This window comes from Drosophila arizonae, chromosome 2, assembly GCF_054131065.1.
Source record: "Drosophila arizonae isolate 15081-1271.41 chromosome 2, UAZ_ARI_1.0, whole genome shotgun sequence".
Lineage (NCBI taxonomy): Eukaryota > Metazoa > Arthropoda > Insecta > Diptera > Drosophilidae > Drosophila > Drosophila arizonae.
Genome location: NC_142922.1, coordinates 15,323,587 through 15,339,875, shown reverse-complemented (window position 1 = coordinate 15,339,875; position 16,289 = coordinate 15,323,587). Strand labels below are relative to the sequence as shown.

Here is a 16,289-nt window from a genome sequence, read left to right as displayed (position 1 = left end):
GCATTTACTTATGTTTGTATGCTTATACATATGTATGCATGTCAGAGCAAGAAGAAACATAAAAGCTGTTTAGCAGCTCAGCAGGGCAGCCTACGTTGCCCTCCCCCTCGCACACCTTTGCCCATTGCGCTAATACAACTTCAGGTTTTACACACCGTTTAGTTATTTTTGGTGTTTTTTCATTGCGTATTTTTGCCGTTTGTTTATTTGTTTTACTCACCGCTGTTTACTTTATTAATATTACATACATACAATTATATGTGTATAAATAGATGAGAATTTTTTTATTTTCAAAGCCAAGGTTATTTTGGTTTGCTGCTTAATGTATGATTAGCATGAGCTACGCTTTAATTCGAAACGCAAACAGAATTAATTAATGTAAATGCTAACACTCGCTGTAAAATAAATGTTTATTTAAGACCTGGGCACTTGCTGCATCAAATTAACATAACTAAATAAAGAATCATTTTTGATTGTTTTGTACTCACTTTGCACAGCCAACTGTTGTTGATGCGCTGCAACGCGCTGTAAATAGAAATTAAGAGAATATTTAGTTTAGCATATTTAAATAATATAGTTGTAACTAAAAAATGTTCAATTTTCTGTAGTTTCTAAAAATTGCGCGCAATTAACAGTGCTACGCAGGAACTTAGCGTGTACACAAACCAATATGCATTTAACAGAGCGCTGTTACAATTAACCCAACTGTTATGCCGGCCCATCAAATGAACCCAATGTGTGATTTAATTAATTTATATATGTATATACATCTATTTTTTTTTTATTCTCTTACATTGGCACTCGCTATCATATTACGCAGTCCGTGGGCTTGTAGTGTTTGCACGTCTAGCGATTGGCTGCGACCGCGCTGTGTTTTGGTTGTAGGTGAGGTGGGAGGCGGGCCAGTGGTCGATGTATTTGAGTGGGTGTGGCGATACAGCCAACGCTTTACAGCAGACATGTTACAAATTTTATTGTTTACTTAAATATTACAATTAAGCTAAGTATGCACAGCCGGTAAATGTAGTTATAAATGCTTTACATTGTGCGCATTTGCTCCACAGTTAACAGTAACTGGACTGTTAACAAGTGCATACGCGTCGCTACTGTACGCTAGATGGCGCTAGCAGCAGAAACAGCTGCTCACTTTTTCTATTTTTTATTTTCTCACTTTCGGTTGTTGATCGTATTTTTAAACATTTTACTGCAAATGCAACAATTAAATATATGCTATAATTGGATGTTGTTATAAATTTGCGAAATTTGCGTATGCAAATTGTTGTTTGTGTGTTTCTCATCAAAATTATATTATTTTGTATAATTTTTAATTATAAGCGCTTGTTGCGGGCTGTTTTTTCTATCTTTTTATTTTTGAGGAAGCGACAAGTAAATGCAATAATTGTTGACGATCGCACAGAAAGGTGCACAATAAAAATATACGTATGTAAAAAAATATTGTATATGTATGTGTATAAAAATTCGGCCCCTGACCATGAAAATGTCATCGTCTTTGTTGGGGTACGACTGATTTACAGAATTCGTCGAGTGGAACACCAGAGGCAGTCCATGTTAAATACATACACACGCATGCTTGCATGCACACTCATGTTAATAAACACACACACACTTAGATGCACTCTTTGGGTCACAAATTAATCCTTGACCCTCTCGCAAGCTTTTAATTAAAAAAAAAAAAAAAAAAAAAAAAAAAAAAAAAAATAAGAGAGGCAGAGCGATAAAAGAACACAGAGAAGACGATGAGCAGCAGCAGCGGCAGCGGCTTGTGACGCATTCAAAGTTTATTCATTGCACAGCCGTTGCATGCTTAGGGGGCGTGGCGCATCGGCTTGATTGACTTTGGTGTGTCGCATAATTGAAAATAGAATGAAAAAAAGAAGAGGAAGAGAAATAAAATTGATTGAAAGGTAAAAAGCAAACAAACTGACCCAATATTGAGGCGAATTGAAATGCTAGAGGAACTAGTGCGAGAGAACACAAGAAGAAAGCGCGCTGCAGGCGATTGCAAGGCTAGGTAAGAGATCAAAGGTGAGTCCCAAGTATAATTGCCCAAAAGGGAAGAATATAATTACCCAATATAAAGAGCCAAGAGATAATAAAAGTACTTGAGCTAGCGTGCACTAAAATCAACGAAGCCAAAATAGAAACAGGACAACTGAGGAATTTACAGAGAGAGAATTTAACAACTCTATTCTACGCTGATGGAGAGAATGTCCCAATTAGAATGTACCAACTGTATTCAAGTTTTCTGAGAGAATGTACCAACTCTACTCCAGGCTGGCTGGAAGAATGTACCAACTTTATATTACATTTATACTATAGAGTGTGGAATCTTCAGCGATTCTATTATAAATTTTCTGTATTTTTAGTTCAGCCAAACAATTCCATAAAAAATGAGGCATGTTTCTTAATAAACTCAAGACAAATATTGCAAAATACGGCACAGTGTTTGTATGTACATATATTGAGCGCAAACACGTTTAATAAATAAAATCCCACAGAAAACTATTTTTAACACAAATTTGAGGTTTTACGTTATTTGTCCATTTGGGACTTGTGCTTATTTATTATTATTATTATTATTCTGTTTTATTTTATGTCGATTGTGTTGTTGCTGTTGTTTTTTTTTTTTTTTTTTTTTTTTTTCGTCATCGAGCTGTCTATCTAGTTGAGCAATAAGTATTTTGTATTTGCGTAGCAACAGCCTTTAGTTTATATTATTCTAGTCAATATTTGTGCAAAGTTCTGCTCGGAAAATTAATGAAAAACAAAAAACTACAATATGAAAATATGTGGAGGGGGACAAAAACGAACGAAATAAGCAAAACAAGTGAGAAGCAAACAAATTGCTAAATACATGAAAGCTAATTAGACAACAGCGAAAGCCGCCAGAATGTTGGCAAAAAATTTTACAACTGGAGACTGAGAGGCCCATTTTTACGTTCAGACATTGCTAACAATTATACAATATTATGCAATAAGTAAAGCCCAAGTCCGATATAGGAGTTTACAAGAAAAATATTAAATATACATAATATCTGTAAAGCTCCGGGTTGAGGGTTATTTTCCTGACTAAATAAAAAACAAACAAGTGCAAAATATTTTCAATTAAAATTTTTTTATTTTTAGAGCTTTAAACTAAAGTGCTAACATAAAACATTAAGCCCCGCACATAAAGCTAGCAATTAATCAACTTAAAGCCCACTTAAGCCAAAGCTTATTTCATCGAGGCAATCCATAAATATTTAAACATAATTCTATAATATCAAAATAATTGAAGCAAAAAGCTTTCGCTTTTGTTTTTATTTTTCCTATTATATATACAAACGGCTAAATGCTATCTATTAGTTAATACCATATGAAGAATATGTGGAAATGGCAACAGAAAGCAGAAAGTGCACAAATATGTAGCGAACGTCGTCTCAGTCGCCGTCAAGTGGTTGACCTTTAGACGTGTGCAATAAAAATAAATAAATAAATCTGTGAAAAAGATTGTGGCTGGCGTATATCTCATATAGGGAAACGGAGACAGCAACTAACACAAAAACAGAAACAGAAGCAGAAAATCTGACAAATGATTAATTAACAATCAGCTACAAAGGAAAACAAAATATACAACTATTTAAGTATTTCACGTTTTCTTTTAGTTTTAGTATTTTTTTCTATATTCAATCGTCCAAAAAAAGTCATTTGAGCTGTAACTAGCTGATTTCTAACTAAGTGAGAGTTACGCAAAATTTCATTTCCTCATAATTTCCACTCGAGCAGTGGGCGTGATTTATATACCCTGTAATGATAAGGTAAGCGATAGGCACACTGCTTTCATATAAATGATATATTATATATAGTAGACTATTATTCGCACTGTAAGATATATATGTATATATTGTATTTCCTATAAGATTCTTAGTCTATGAAAATTGAAATTTGGAAACTTATTTCGAGGAATATTTCATATGGTAACTATGTTATAATATTCTCATCTGTGTTATAAATTTATTTCAAACGCTCACTATAAATTTTTCAAATTGAGATTAGTTAGCATAGTAATAGACAGACCAAGATATAGCTTAGAGTCACTTAAGTGAACTTATAAAAATACAGATAAAAAGCTCTCCAAATCGTAAACTAAGTTGCATTTGTGGGAAGTGCTCGACTAGAATATACCCTGAACTATGACCGATATCCTGTTTTAGTTACTGAGCTCATCTATTTAATGAGTTCTTTTGGTATTTGATAGATTATAATATGGGTTTTTACAGATTACATAGGTTTTGACGTCTGTCATGTCTTCTCCTACCCGTTTAATTGAGTTTGCGCTTTGCTATTATATCTTTCCTGAATTTCTATTTCCATTGGGTTTTTATCAGTGGATAACAAGTCGGAAATGTCTGCTTTAATTCGTTTTATATATATATAAAAAAAAACCTTTGTTTATATTGTCATTCTAGGAAGTTTAATCTATTCCCGAAGTTTGTATTTAAATACCATTATATATATTTTATATGTATAATATATATACCTGTTACCTGTAGCTCTGTAGCATTTGGTATTAACAACCGTATCTTATCGGCCCAGTACTCTAAATTAAAATTTCTTCTTTTCAAGTATTTCTATTTACCGAAAGATAAAAGAGGCGGCTTTGATAACATTTGCGAATGCGCCCACAAATATATATATATCTATATGTGTAACTGTAACTGTAACTGATTATGTAATACATAGTTATAGTTGAATGCGCCCTGAAGGTCTTGGGTGAATAGAAATGAAAAACAGAAAAATACCAAAGATTGTCGGTTCATGTTTGGGAACATTGACCAAACAGCTGCGCGACTTCACAGCGTGTCGAACTATTTTGACAGTTTTGTTAGCCAGCGAGATAATTGAGTGGGCACAAATCAGATAAATAGAAACAATGTCCGAATATCTATTTAACATATTTTTGCGGTTGTATGAGAAAGAATTTCCTATTAAAAAGGAAAATATATTGTAGGAACTGTCAGTAGAACATTTACGATTGCCAGACATTCAGACAGACGAAAGATAGTACAGAGACTAGAGCTCCACTTCAAAACATCTTTATCTATAGAGCTTATACAAAAGAGGGGAGCACAAAAAATATATAAGGAAATAAATAAACTGATTGTACATTACTGTATCATTGTGCTTAATTGTTGATCATATTTCAGCTGGAAGTTCTATTGAATTCGAGCTATGAAATATTCCAAGGATGAGACAAGGATATATAGTAGCCACAGGATAAGATCAACGATAAATCAACAGAGTTCTTCATGGGCTTTTCAGATAACCTCTCGATTATACAAATTTATTACAATATCACGACTCGTGTATTAATTGAACGACATATCAAAAGGCAAATCGCAAATCGACAAATGCTTTCAGTACTTTATCAAGATTGATTCATATCATATGCAGGTGTGTTCGACAATTAAACTAAAGAGTACTCAAATCGAAGAGAGGGAGAGAGATAGCTGACTGGAAAGAGTAGACAATGTGGCCCTAGTTAGACATTTGATAAATTAGCAACAACGAAAAAAGCTTAAAATATTAAGCGGAACAAAGAAAAACACAAAAGATAAAAATTTTTAACAAATTTTTGTGAATACGATAATAGGGTAGTGAGAATGGCAACAATAACAACACACACACACACACACACACACACACACACACATACACACATACTTTGATACATGCGATCACATGTTCGCCATTTGTTTTTGCTGACAGTTTTTGTTATTGTTTTTACCTAATATATAATTTTTATTATTATTATTATTTTTTTTTTTTGGCTTAGCTCATTTTTAAGCGCTACTGCAATGCCTAAAATTTGATAATTTAATAAAATATATGTAGATTATTGTAAATAGGTGTGGGCAGTTGCCAACGGCATTGAACTTGAATGCAAATTGGGCTAAACACAAAAAAAATTCCTTTAAATAGTCGCAATTAGCAGGCGGAATAATTAGAATATTATAAATGAAAAGGAATATTACAAAGTACTATTTCAATTATAATGTAAATTTGTTGTTTAGCTGCTAAATAAATTACATTTCTCAAATACTATAATGTGTGTTTATTAGGCAATTGTTTTGTTTATCATTCATTTGAATTTTTATTATTTTTTTTATGTTTTTTGATAAGAGCATTTGTTTATTTGATATATTTGTGAATTTATTTGCTGCTATATTTTATTTTGTTTAACAACTGTAGTTTGGAATATTATTAAACAATTTTCTCTATATTTATGTTTTCTTTTTCTGCACGATATTCGATTATTTTTACACTTTTTACGCATTTCTCATATATTTTAGATTCATTTATATATTTCACGTTACATTTTATTGAAACACAAATTGAGCTTGATTTTTTATTCTCTTGCTAATTTCTATTTCATTAACCAAAAACAGACACAAAAACACGCGCGGATATTTTTTGAATTTATTTCAATATTTATTAAAAAACAATTGCTTATGTATTGGCTTCCAAAATTCTTATTGGGAATGACGCGCGCGTCGGTCGACCGGCACAGTCCGATTCGAAATGCAATTGGAAATAAACACAGAAAGCGCAGCGTGCGAAAGAAGACGGCAAAATGAAATGACGGCGACGACATCAACGACAACGACACTGTCGACGCTAACGTATACTTAATACGTGTGCTCCCATCTGTGTATGTGTGTGTGAGTGTGTTTGTTTGTGTCACTTTTCCGCAAAGCCCAAAAATTGTAAGACAAGTGCGAGCGCTCACAAATCAAATACAAATAGAGAGTGTGTGTGAGAGAGAGAAAGAGAGGATGAGAGAGAGCGCACGAGAAGAGAAAGCCCATATAGTGAGCTTTTAAGAGCACTGTTAAAGCGATCACCTGTTGTCACAGCAATCTCACTAGCAATGTTCCTCTCTCTCCGCTTAGCTTTCTCTTTCAAGGATTTAATAATGCTCCATGACAGAGCCAACTAGGTATGATAAAATGTAACATGATTTCCACTGTTGTAATAAATACTTGCTTATCGCTGCTGCTGTTCGGCATTGAAACGTATCTTAGATTGTGCAAATGGCATAATATGATGTGTAACAGCGCTTATCAATCGAATTGCGAATCGCATTAGCGATTTATCAGTTGTTGAAATCAAAATTGCTCATGTCTATATTTATAATGAAATTGTGGTGATTACGCATAATTCATTGATAACAAATACACCATACATAATTTCTAGACTGTTTGGCTTTGCTTTCATTTTTTTTTCTTGTGAGCGATAACAATTAAACGTAATTCATTTAAAAGCAAAAACTTCGATTAGCTCAATTGCATTATTTAAATTGGCTTATAAATATTAATCTTTGCAAATTGCATATGTAAAAACGTTTGCAGACCTAACAGAAGTTCTGACTATCAACTCTCTAGAAGATTCGCGTTATATTAGTACAAATTATCTGTATATTCAATAATATAATATATGAGATTATTTAGTTATCTTTAATAATGTTGGGATACGCTCATTTTTTCGAATTTATTAATTCGATTTATTAATTTCTTTTAAAATTGGCGCATTCAATATTTTATATTCAACTGTTCCTTGTGAGGCTGTTAACTAACAGCTTTGTATCAAATAACAGGCAGTATGCTGTTAACAAGTTGCGCTGGTGACTAACATAAGACGATTGGTTTGTGTACTTACTAAGCAACCCCACCAAATGTTAAATTTAGCCGTGACACAACTAACTACAGATCAGCGCACATAATTTAAATTTTCGTAGCCGTAATCAGATTTTTAAAATGACTAAGAAATTTGTTTCATATTAGTTAAATTACGCTATTCGGCATGATTAACAGTTGGCTTCCGTGTAACATGTTCCCACCACAATAAATGTTAAATTTAGTCGTGACACTCACCGCTTTACGTTTGTCCGCCTCGCTGACCGCTGAATTTGAACGATGTCGAAACAGATCCATAACCTTGGTCATCGGGGATCGCTGGTTGGCATTGGCATGCGGACGCACAGCGGTGACCGTGTGGTAATACTGTAGATACACAAATATACATTTAGATTAGCTAATTCAGCGTGGGCTGAGCTGTGCTCTGCACCCACCTGTGCATCGCTGCCCTGATGCGGATGCGCGCTGCCATCTTTGTACTTGCTCTTGGCGGTGCCATCAGCACTGGTTATCGTCACGGCGGGATGTTGCTTATGACCAAAGTGCTGCATGGCCACTTTCATGGAATTCATGAGGCCGCCAGTGCCCGTTGAGCTCGTTGTGCCAGCTGCAGCTCCGGTTGTTGTTCCCGCTGCTGCTGCTGAAGATGGGGCCGTTCCGCCGGATACGGAATATGTGCTGCTGGTGGCGCTGCTGTCCGCCGACGATGGATCCAGCAAATGCTTATCCTTGTACCGTTTGGCATCCGACTTGGCTCTCGGCCGAAACACATCGAAGATCGTGGGCCGGCGATTTGGCGACGCGATCCCGTGGACCGTCGACTGATTGAGCACGGGCGAGTCCTCGCCACTGCGCCGCCGTTCTAGCGAGCCTGAGCGCGAGCCTCCGCTGCCCACCATGCGTTCCGTGCTGCGTGAGATCTTCTCGCTGTGCCGATTCAGCTTCTCCAGCTTCGCTGTCTCGCGCTCAATGCGACGCGCCGTCTCCCGCTCCAGTTTGCGTGCCTCCTTCTCGCGACGCGATTGCTCCTTCTCCTGGCGGCTGCGAGTGGAGAGGAATACAGTTAATCTCTGTTCAATTAGAATACTTCATTCAACCACTCACCGTTGCTCCTTCTCCATCTTCTTGTAGGCCTTCTTGGCCGCCTTGCCGTTGGGCTCGGCGGGCGCACTGGAGGGTCGAGAGCCGGGCACACGGGGCACTCCATCCTGTTCCTGAAAGCGAACATGACGTTTAGGAGTCGGATTCGGTTTGATTACAATATCTGTTGGCCTATCAATATCTGCCGTCATATCTTCGGATCGCTGCATTGTGGCTGCCAGCGCAGCCCAACACAAACTGAGCCGCAGAGCGGACACAATAAAAGATGTAGAGCTAAGGAATAGATAACGCCACCCATAGCGCCTAGCGTTTATCCTGTGTGTGCTACAATTATGCCGAATTGTCTACAAATACAATTTGAGGCCCAACCCAAACCCCGCGCGGGAGCGAAAGAATCAACACAAGACGCAATTCGCATAGCAAACGACAACAAACACAACAACAACAACAACAACAACAACAAAAGCAGCAACAGTTCACGCGTATCGAGTGTGTTTTATTAATTGAACAATTCCTGTGGCGCACTTTAATCGAATTTAATCAATTTATGAATTACGCAAAAATTGCAGCAGTCGGGGCAGCTGGTTCTGGAACTTGCTAATGGTGAGTTGCCAAGGCAGCGGTCAGATTCGATACCACAAGGTTTGTGTCTTAACTAAGCTGAACTGAATACATGTGTGTGAGAATCAGTGTTGCCGAAACTTTTTCAGCAAAAGTAGCAAAACCGAAGGCTGAAAGTAGCTAAAAGTAGCCAACTTTCTTCTAAAATAGCTGAAAAAGTAGCAAAAAAGAAAACAGTGCTGTTTTTTTCACAAAAAGTCAACTTTATTAATTTAATTTAGATAATATCTCATCTATTACTACCAACTCGTCATTTTCACCATTGTCGGTTTTATAATTTGCCTTTTTAAGGTCGTTGTGTGGAACGCTATACTCATAGCATAAATAACAAAATAAATTTTTCGATCATTCTCGATAAAAAAGTTATCGGATGAGTTAAAAAATGATAAACTTGTACTGCGTATGGTACACACGAGTATGCATGCCAAATTTCAGCTCTCTAGCCCTTATAACTTCTGAGATCAACGCTCTCATACGGACGGACGGATGGACGAGCGGACAGACGGACAGGGCTATATCGACTCAGCTCGTCGTGCTGATCAAGAATATATATACTTTATGGGGTCTGCGATGATTCCTTCTGCCCGTTACATACTTTTTCACAAAACCATTATACCCTGATTTCCCATTGAAAATGGGTTCAGGGTATAAAAACTGATAAGAAATGAATTTTCCATAACATTTTAGAAAGCTTACCTATTCTTCAGTTGTAGTATTAATTCTACACAAAACTTAATACATTTAAATCATTTACATTTAAAAAGTATCAAAGCAAATTTTGCTATAAGTTCGCTTACATTTTAACTAAATGTAATATTTGAAAATAGCCAGATTTGTAGCTAATAGCTGTTTGAAAATTTGTGTAGCAATCGGCCTTAAAAAGTAGCCAGATCTAGCTACAAAATAGCTGATTCGGCAACACTGGTGAGAATGAAGAAAAGAAAGAGAGCGGGAGAGCGAGCAACAGTTGCTAACTGGCAGCCAAGCGAATTGCGCAGAGAGTAAATTAACAGTGAAATTGACAGTGAAAAATGGTATTAAAGAGTTCAAGAAAACTTTATTTCGATAAAGTAAAAAGAAATGAATTCTAATAAGAGTTCTTCTTGGGACCTTTGCGAATATTTGATATGAATGATAAAATTAATTAAACTCAACATTTCGAAGATGAATCCCAGCTACATGTATGGGAGCTACGAATTTGATTTTAGCTTCTGAAGTTACTATAATGTGTAGTTATTTCGATATTCAGGAATAGATTTTTAATTAGTATTAAACATATAGAAACCATTCTTTAAATAAAAATTGGAGCAAGTTATTATTAATAGAGGTATTTATAGCAATATTTGAAACCTCACAGCAATTATGACATAATTTATAATTAATGAGAATTTTGTAATATAACTATATATACAAATGCTTGAATATATAAAAATTTATCAAAATTTATATGTACATAGTATAGATAGCTTAAAAACCCGAAATTGCTCACTTCCGTTATTTTCGTTAGCTTTTAGTGCTTCTAGCAATTTGTTTGAGTTCGTTTAATTACACGACCTTTTCGACAACTTTCACAAGCTGCCCAAAAAGCCAAGTGGCTCGGGTTCGATTGGGCCCTCAGACAGTCGCACAGACAGACATTCAAGTATACACAGGTAGGCGGACAGACAGACACCTGTATTTGATTTATTTTTAGCAAACTATTCAGCAGCAATTTCACAGTCAACAGGTCAACACAATATTTTATTTTATTTATATTGTTGTTTGTTGTCGTTGTTGTTGTTGTTGTGGCTGGTTTTCGACATTTTTGCACTTTGCCAAATCACGTGCCCCCAGGCCTGATCAATATACAAATTGTTGCCTTTGTTGTTGTTGTAATGCGATGAGCTAACAACAGCGCCAAATTAATGGACGGCATTAAAAATATTCGAGTAATCGAGTATTCCAATGATTCCGTTCATTCCAATAAGTAAAGTGGGTTAAATGGGCGCGGCAAGAGAAAAAATAACAAAAAATGAAAGAAAAGATAAACAGAACGAGCAAGGAAAAGGAAAAGCGAAAAGTAAACATTGTCTTTAGATGAGGGTATACTCTTCTATCCACAGAATGATAAATATTAAAGAGGGTTGGACTTATATAATTTAGGCAGTCTCAAGTCCATTTAGCGGTCAATTGATCAACAGATGTGTGCATCCCCAAGCCAAAGGAAGAGTATGCACGAATGAAAACCAGAAGCTCTTCACGCTTTTATTTGTGTTCTCGGCGTTGTCGGCGTGGGTGGGGCTGAGATTGAGGAGCTGAAGTGTTGCACATCAGCTGTTGGACATTATCTAGCGGGCTAGGCAAATATTTGCCGAAAACCACAAAAACAGAACCTCAAGAGGGGCAGTGAGAGAGTGTCAGAGACATAGAGAACGAGACAGAGAGAGAGAGAGAGAGAGAGAGAGAGAGAGAGAGAGAGAGAGAGAGAGAGAGAGAGAGATAAACGCGCACAGCGATTTGCATGGGGATGCCAGACGCTTTATACATATGCAAAGCTAGGAAATATCTTTAATTGGGTGTGGTTAGTGCCCCATTGACGTAATTGTTTGCCCAGACACACGCACACTTATATATCCCTAGATCTAGGCTGGAGCAACTGTCTAGGCAAATAGAGAGAGAGAGAGAGTAATATATGGTAATATTCCATATACACCAGTTGCTCATACATTTGCATATAGTGTGAGTTCTGGACTGCTTTATGTGCGACTCAATGGCGATTGTTCAGGTTTTCAATATAATACAATATGTATACCTATATATATGCAAGTATTGTATATGTAAGAATGTGCTGCCAGTCCCTCTTCACGAATTGTGTCATTCGTCTGCTGATAAGCTCACGAATTGCAAACGATAAAACAGAAAAAGCTCGAGAGAAAAGCCTAAAATACAAATATGGCAAAAGGTAAAGTATATATGTATATATGCACATATACCTTCATACATATATATGCAGACCGTATATAGCGTAAATTATATGCGTGGATCGAGCACATTTTCCGTTGTACATTCGCTTGTTTACATTCTTTGCGATGAAAACAACGCACAAACACACGGACAAAGCAACAAATATTGTGCTACGTAAATAACAAAAATTATAGCAATGAATTTTGGGTACTCTATAGAAAGAGATGATAGTATCATCATGATACAACTTCGAAGTATTATAACTTTTGCTAAAATTGAAGATTTATATTGTAAATAATATTTACAAAATTAATTTGGCATGCAAGCCTATTGAAAATAGTGCATTATCCAAAGTTAGGGTATAATTCATATCTTGATGCGCAAAATGCCAGACAAGTGTTTGGGTGAAGTGCTTGAGTGGCTGAGCTCCAGCTGAAGCATCTGCAGAGCAAATGGAAGATGCCATAGGATAACAGACTGGAATATTATGGATAAATAAAACATAACATCAAGAAGATATAAAGAATTGATAGCTGTCTCTAAAACACGATAAATAGTTTAATATATATAAATAGATATAAAAGAAAGTAAATGATAATGAAAGTAAATGAAAATGAAAGTTAATGTTCAGTTATGTAATAATCGATTATTAAAACCCAGACAGAGCGATTGTAGATTAAAGAGAGCAAAACTAGCTTTCATCAGACTTTCAGATAAGATAATCTTTCAACAGGGCAACAATTAACACTAAATGTCGATAGACAAAAATAAATCAGTTGAAATTAACGATTAAAGTCAGACTGATCATATATATAGATATTAGTGTTAGTATAATAACAATATCGAAAGTAAATAAACAAATCTAAAAATAAACCAATTGACAGAAATATGTCACATTTTAGGTTCGACAAAAACAAGAATATGAGAAAATAGACTTCAGTTAATTTCCTTAAAAAAACAACCTTTTATCTTCCGCTTTATATAAAACTTTGCCTCGAGACAATATTGACTCATGACTAGGCACAACTCAGATTTAATTCTTTTTATTTGTACTGAAATATCGCGAATTTTGAGAGACGAAATGACGTCAGTACACGAATGTGCAAATTGGCAGATAAAACAAGACTCTGAACTCAGCGTTTTGACGACATTTTATAGACTTTGTTTTCTCTCTTTTGGAAACGATATTAAAAAAGATTTTTTACTTTTACTTCTGTTTTCTTTGTAGTTTACATGTTTCGCTAATTTGATATGATTGTGTGACTTTTGTGCTACTTTTAGCAGGTACCTTTTGTTAGAGTTCTTTACTTTAGAAATTTATTGGTTGCTGTGCAGACTATCGATAAGATTTGACTAGAGCCTCTTATAGGTTGGATCTATTATCGTTTATGTACTATTTGCCGAGTTTTTGAACTTGCAATTAATACATTTTATACAGCTACAAATTGTTGGAGAAAAGTATAATTTCATATTTAATTTCCATCCGGTTTTGGCATTCCAGATTATTTGATAAATAAATTATTATACACGCGAATGAATTACGAAGTGCTGACGATTGACGCAATTGATTGTAAAAAGTTATCGACGTTATAAATGGTATAGTAAACAATTTTTATAGCTACACAGAAAGGGTAGTTATTACATTGTGTAGGTGTAAACATATGTAAATATCTTAAACAGATATATAAGATACAGATGAGAAATACCGAGCAAATATAGGAACTCCACATGTGAACTATACAAAAATGGTTAAAGAAGATTTTGATTAAAGATCAGTTAAGCTATTCGGGGGCATTCAATCAAAGGATTATCTTTCAGTTTTGTAAGCCAGCTGCTTCCCCTTAAAATCAGTATTTAGGGTCCAACTTACATCTTCGGACACAGACACCGAGACCGAGCCCGAGTTGGTCAATTGACGGGAAGGACTCGTTGCCGAGTTGCTGCTCTCGTTGCGCAGCATGAGCCGTGGCATGGTGGAGGCGCTACCCAATGACACGGATCGCACTGCAGGCACCGAGCCAGCTGGAGCGGCGCCGTCTCCTGGCAAGGCAGGAGTCCGTCGTATCCAGATGTCGTCCAGCTCGCGTTCGCTGGGCGTGCGCGGCTTGCTGGCCAGGCTGCTGCTGGCGTTGGTATCACAATTGAGACTTTGGCTGGTGCTGCTGGGGGCGTTGAGCGAGAGATTGCTCTGCGAGGGTGCGCGTATCTCGACCAGGGACGAGTCGAAGAATTGCTTTGAGAGATGCGGCGTAGCTGCAGGAAATCGATTGCTGCCATATCGCTGCGAGAACAGGCCCTGCACAGAGGAGTAGCCGCCGAAGCTGGAGGGGAAGCTAATCGTTTGCGCGTTGGCGCTTGGCTTTAGCTCACGCAGCTGCTGCGCTTCGACGCGCAGCTCGGGCGTCTCCTGGGCACGCGACACCTTGAACTTGCCGCGAATGATGAGCGGCGGCTCGGCAGCTTGTGGCAGCTGCAACGGCGCAAGAGTGGGACTTGTGGGCGTAGCAGGCGCTGCAACAGCTTTCGCTGCTGGCTTGGGCTCGGTCGCCTCTGGCTCACTGGGCTGCAGCAGCTCCTTCAAGGCCTTGGGCAATATGGTGGCCGGTATGGGCGGCGGTGGTGGTGGCGGCGGCGGTGGCAACGACGCGTACTGCTCCTCAATGTTGCGCGTATTGATGCGATCGATTTTGTGCATAAACTGTTGTCGCAAACGCTCCAAGTCCTTAAACTTCTCCTTGGAGGCGGCATCCTGCGGCGTCGGCGGACGTGGCGGCGCCTTCGAGACGCGGTCGAAGCGTGGCGCCTCGCCTCCATTGGCGCCCACTGGCGGCGACTTGTCACCGCTCTCATCCTCATCATCCTCCTCCTTGCACTGCGACAGGCGCCGTCGCTCAATGAACGGAGGCAACAGATAGGCGGGGCGCTGATGGTAGATGTCGTAGTGTCCATCGCTCGCCCGGGTGAACTTGGCGCTCAGGTTGAGGGCGCCCACCTCCACATCGGCGCCATCATCATCGTCGTCGTTCTCGTCGTCGCTGCTGGAGCCGCTGCTGCTTTGGAAATCAAAGGAATTGGCACGTGACAATTCTGGCTGCGGCTGCAGCTCCGCATGGGGCGTCCGCTGTTGACTGTACTGCAGGCCACCGATGCCGGCCAGCTGGGATAAGCTGGAGGCGGACGAGTCCGTGGCCAGGCCATTGGCACTGGCCTCCGAGTCCGATTCGTAGCCATCGCACAGCGCCTGCTCCAAGTTGTCCATGGTGGACTCGAAGGCGCACTCAAAGCTATCCATGTCATTGTTCAGACAGAGCTCTGGCTGCTGCTGCTGCTGCTGATGGATTTGCTCCTCTTCTCGAATCTGTTCGTTATCCTGCTCTTTGCCATTTGGCTTCTCCTCGTGCTTGCTCATCGTTGAGGCATTGGAGCCGTTGCTCCTTGTGGCTTCGTCTGCTGCGGCTGCTATCGTTGACTTTGTGATCTGCTGCTGTTTCACATTATCCTCGTTGTAGTCGCAGTTTGTGGCCATTTGCGATTTGCTCGATTTGCTCGATTGGCCCGCTCTTTGGATGCTCCTAGCTTAAGATTCTTCAGCTTCTCTTTAAGGCGGACTTAAGTCAGTTCGTTATACAACTGAGATTGTGTAGGGCGACATTGAGTTTTAGTGTTTGAGGAATCTGTAAAAGAATTGGCATAATCGTATTCGAGTTCTTGACTACATGACGTTCTGTAGCCTTTAGCTTTCGTTTGTGTTGATATGAGAGAGGCAGAGAGCGAGAGAGCGTAGTTGATACGAAGAGGGAATACCATAAATATGTATTCTTAATTTAGGTATTCAGCATACACGATTTTTTTGTACATTAAAAGATTAGTTTCATAAATTATTAAAGATATCTTAACTACAATTATATTATACTATAATTGCTAATT

General features: G+C 38.1%; 1 protein-coding gene across 8 annotated transcripts in view; it reads right to left on the bottom strand.

The window, feature by feature from the left end:
* Positions 1-16,289, bottom strand: part of SNF4Agamma (SNF4/AMP-activated protein kinase gamma subunit) — a 74,685-nt gene that overhangs the window by 28,038 nt on the left and 30,358 nt on the right. For 4 of the 8 annotated variants that reach the window (XM_089476325.1, XM_089476322.1, XM_089476323.1 and 1 more), the window contains exons 3-7: positions 14,233-16,036; positions 8,802-8,911; positions 8,132-8,738; positions 7,935-8,063; positions 489-525 (exon numbers count right to left, since the gene is read on the bottom strand). In XM_089476325.1, coding sequence (XP_089332451.1) covers positions 489-525; positions 7,935-8,063; positions 8,132-8,738; positions 8,802-8,911; positions 14,233-15,888 — 2,539 coding nt within the window. In that variant the 5' untranslated portion in view covers positions 15,889-16,036. Of the gene's footprint in view, positions 1-488; positions 526-793; positions 1,205-6,090; positions 6,632-7,934; positions 8,064-8,131; positions 8,739-8,801; positions 8,912-14,232; positions 16,037-16,289 lie in introns of those variants that run through there. The other 4 variants (XM_089476327.1, XM_089476326.1, XM_089476335.1 and 1 more) reach the window with 3 other exon arrangements.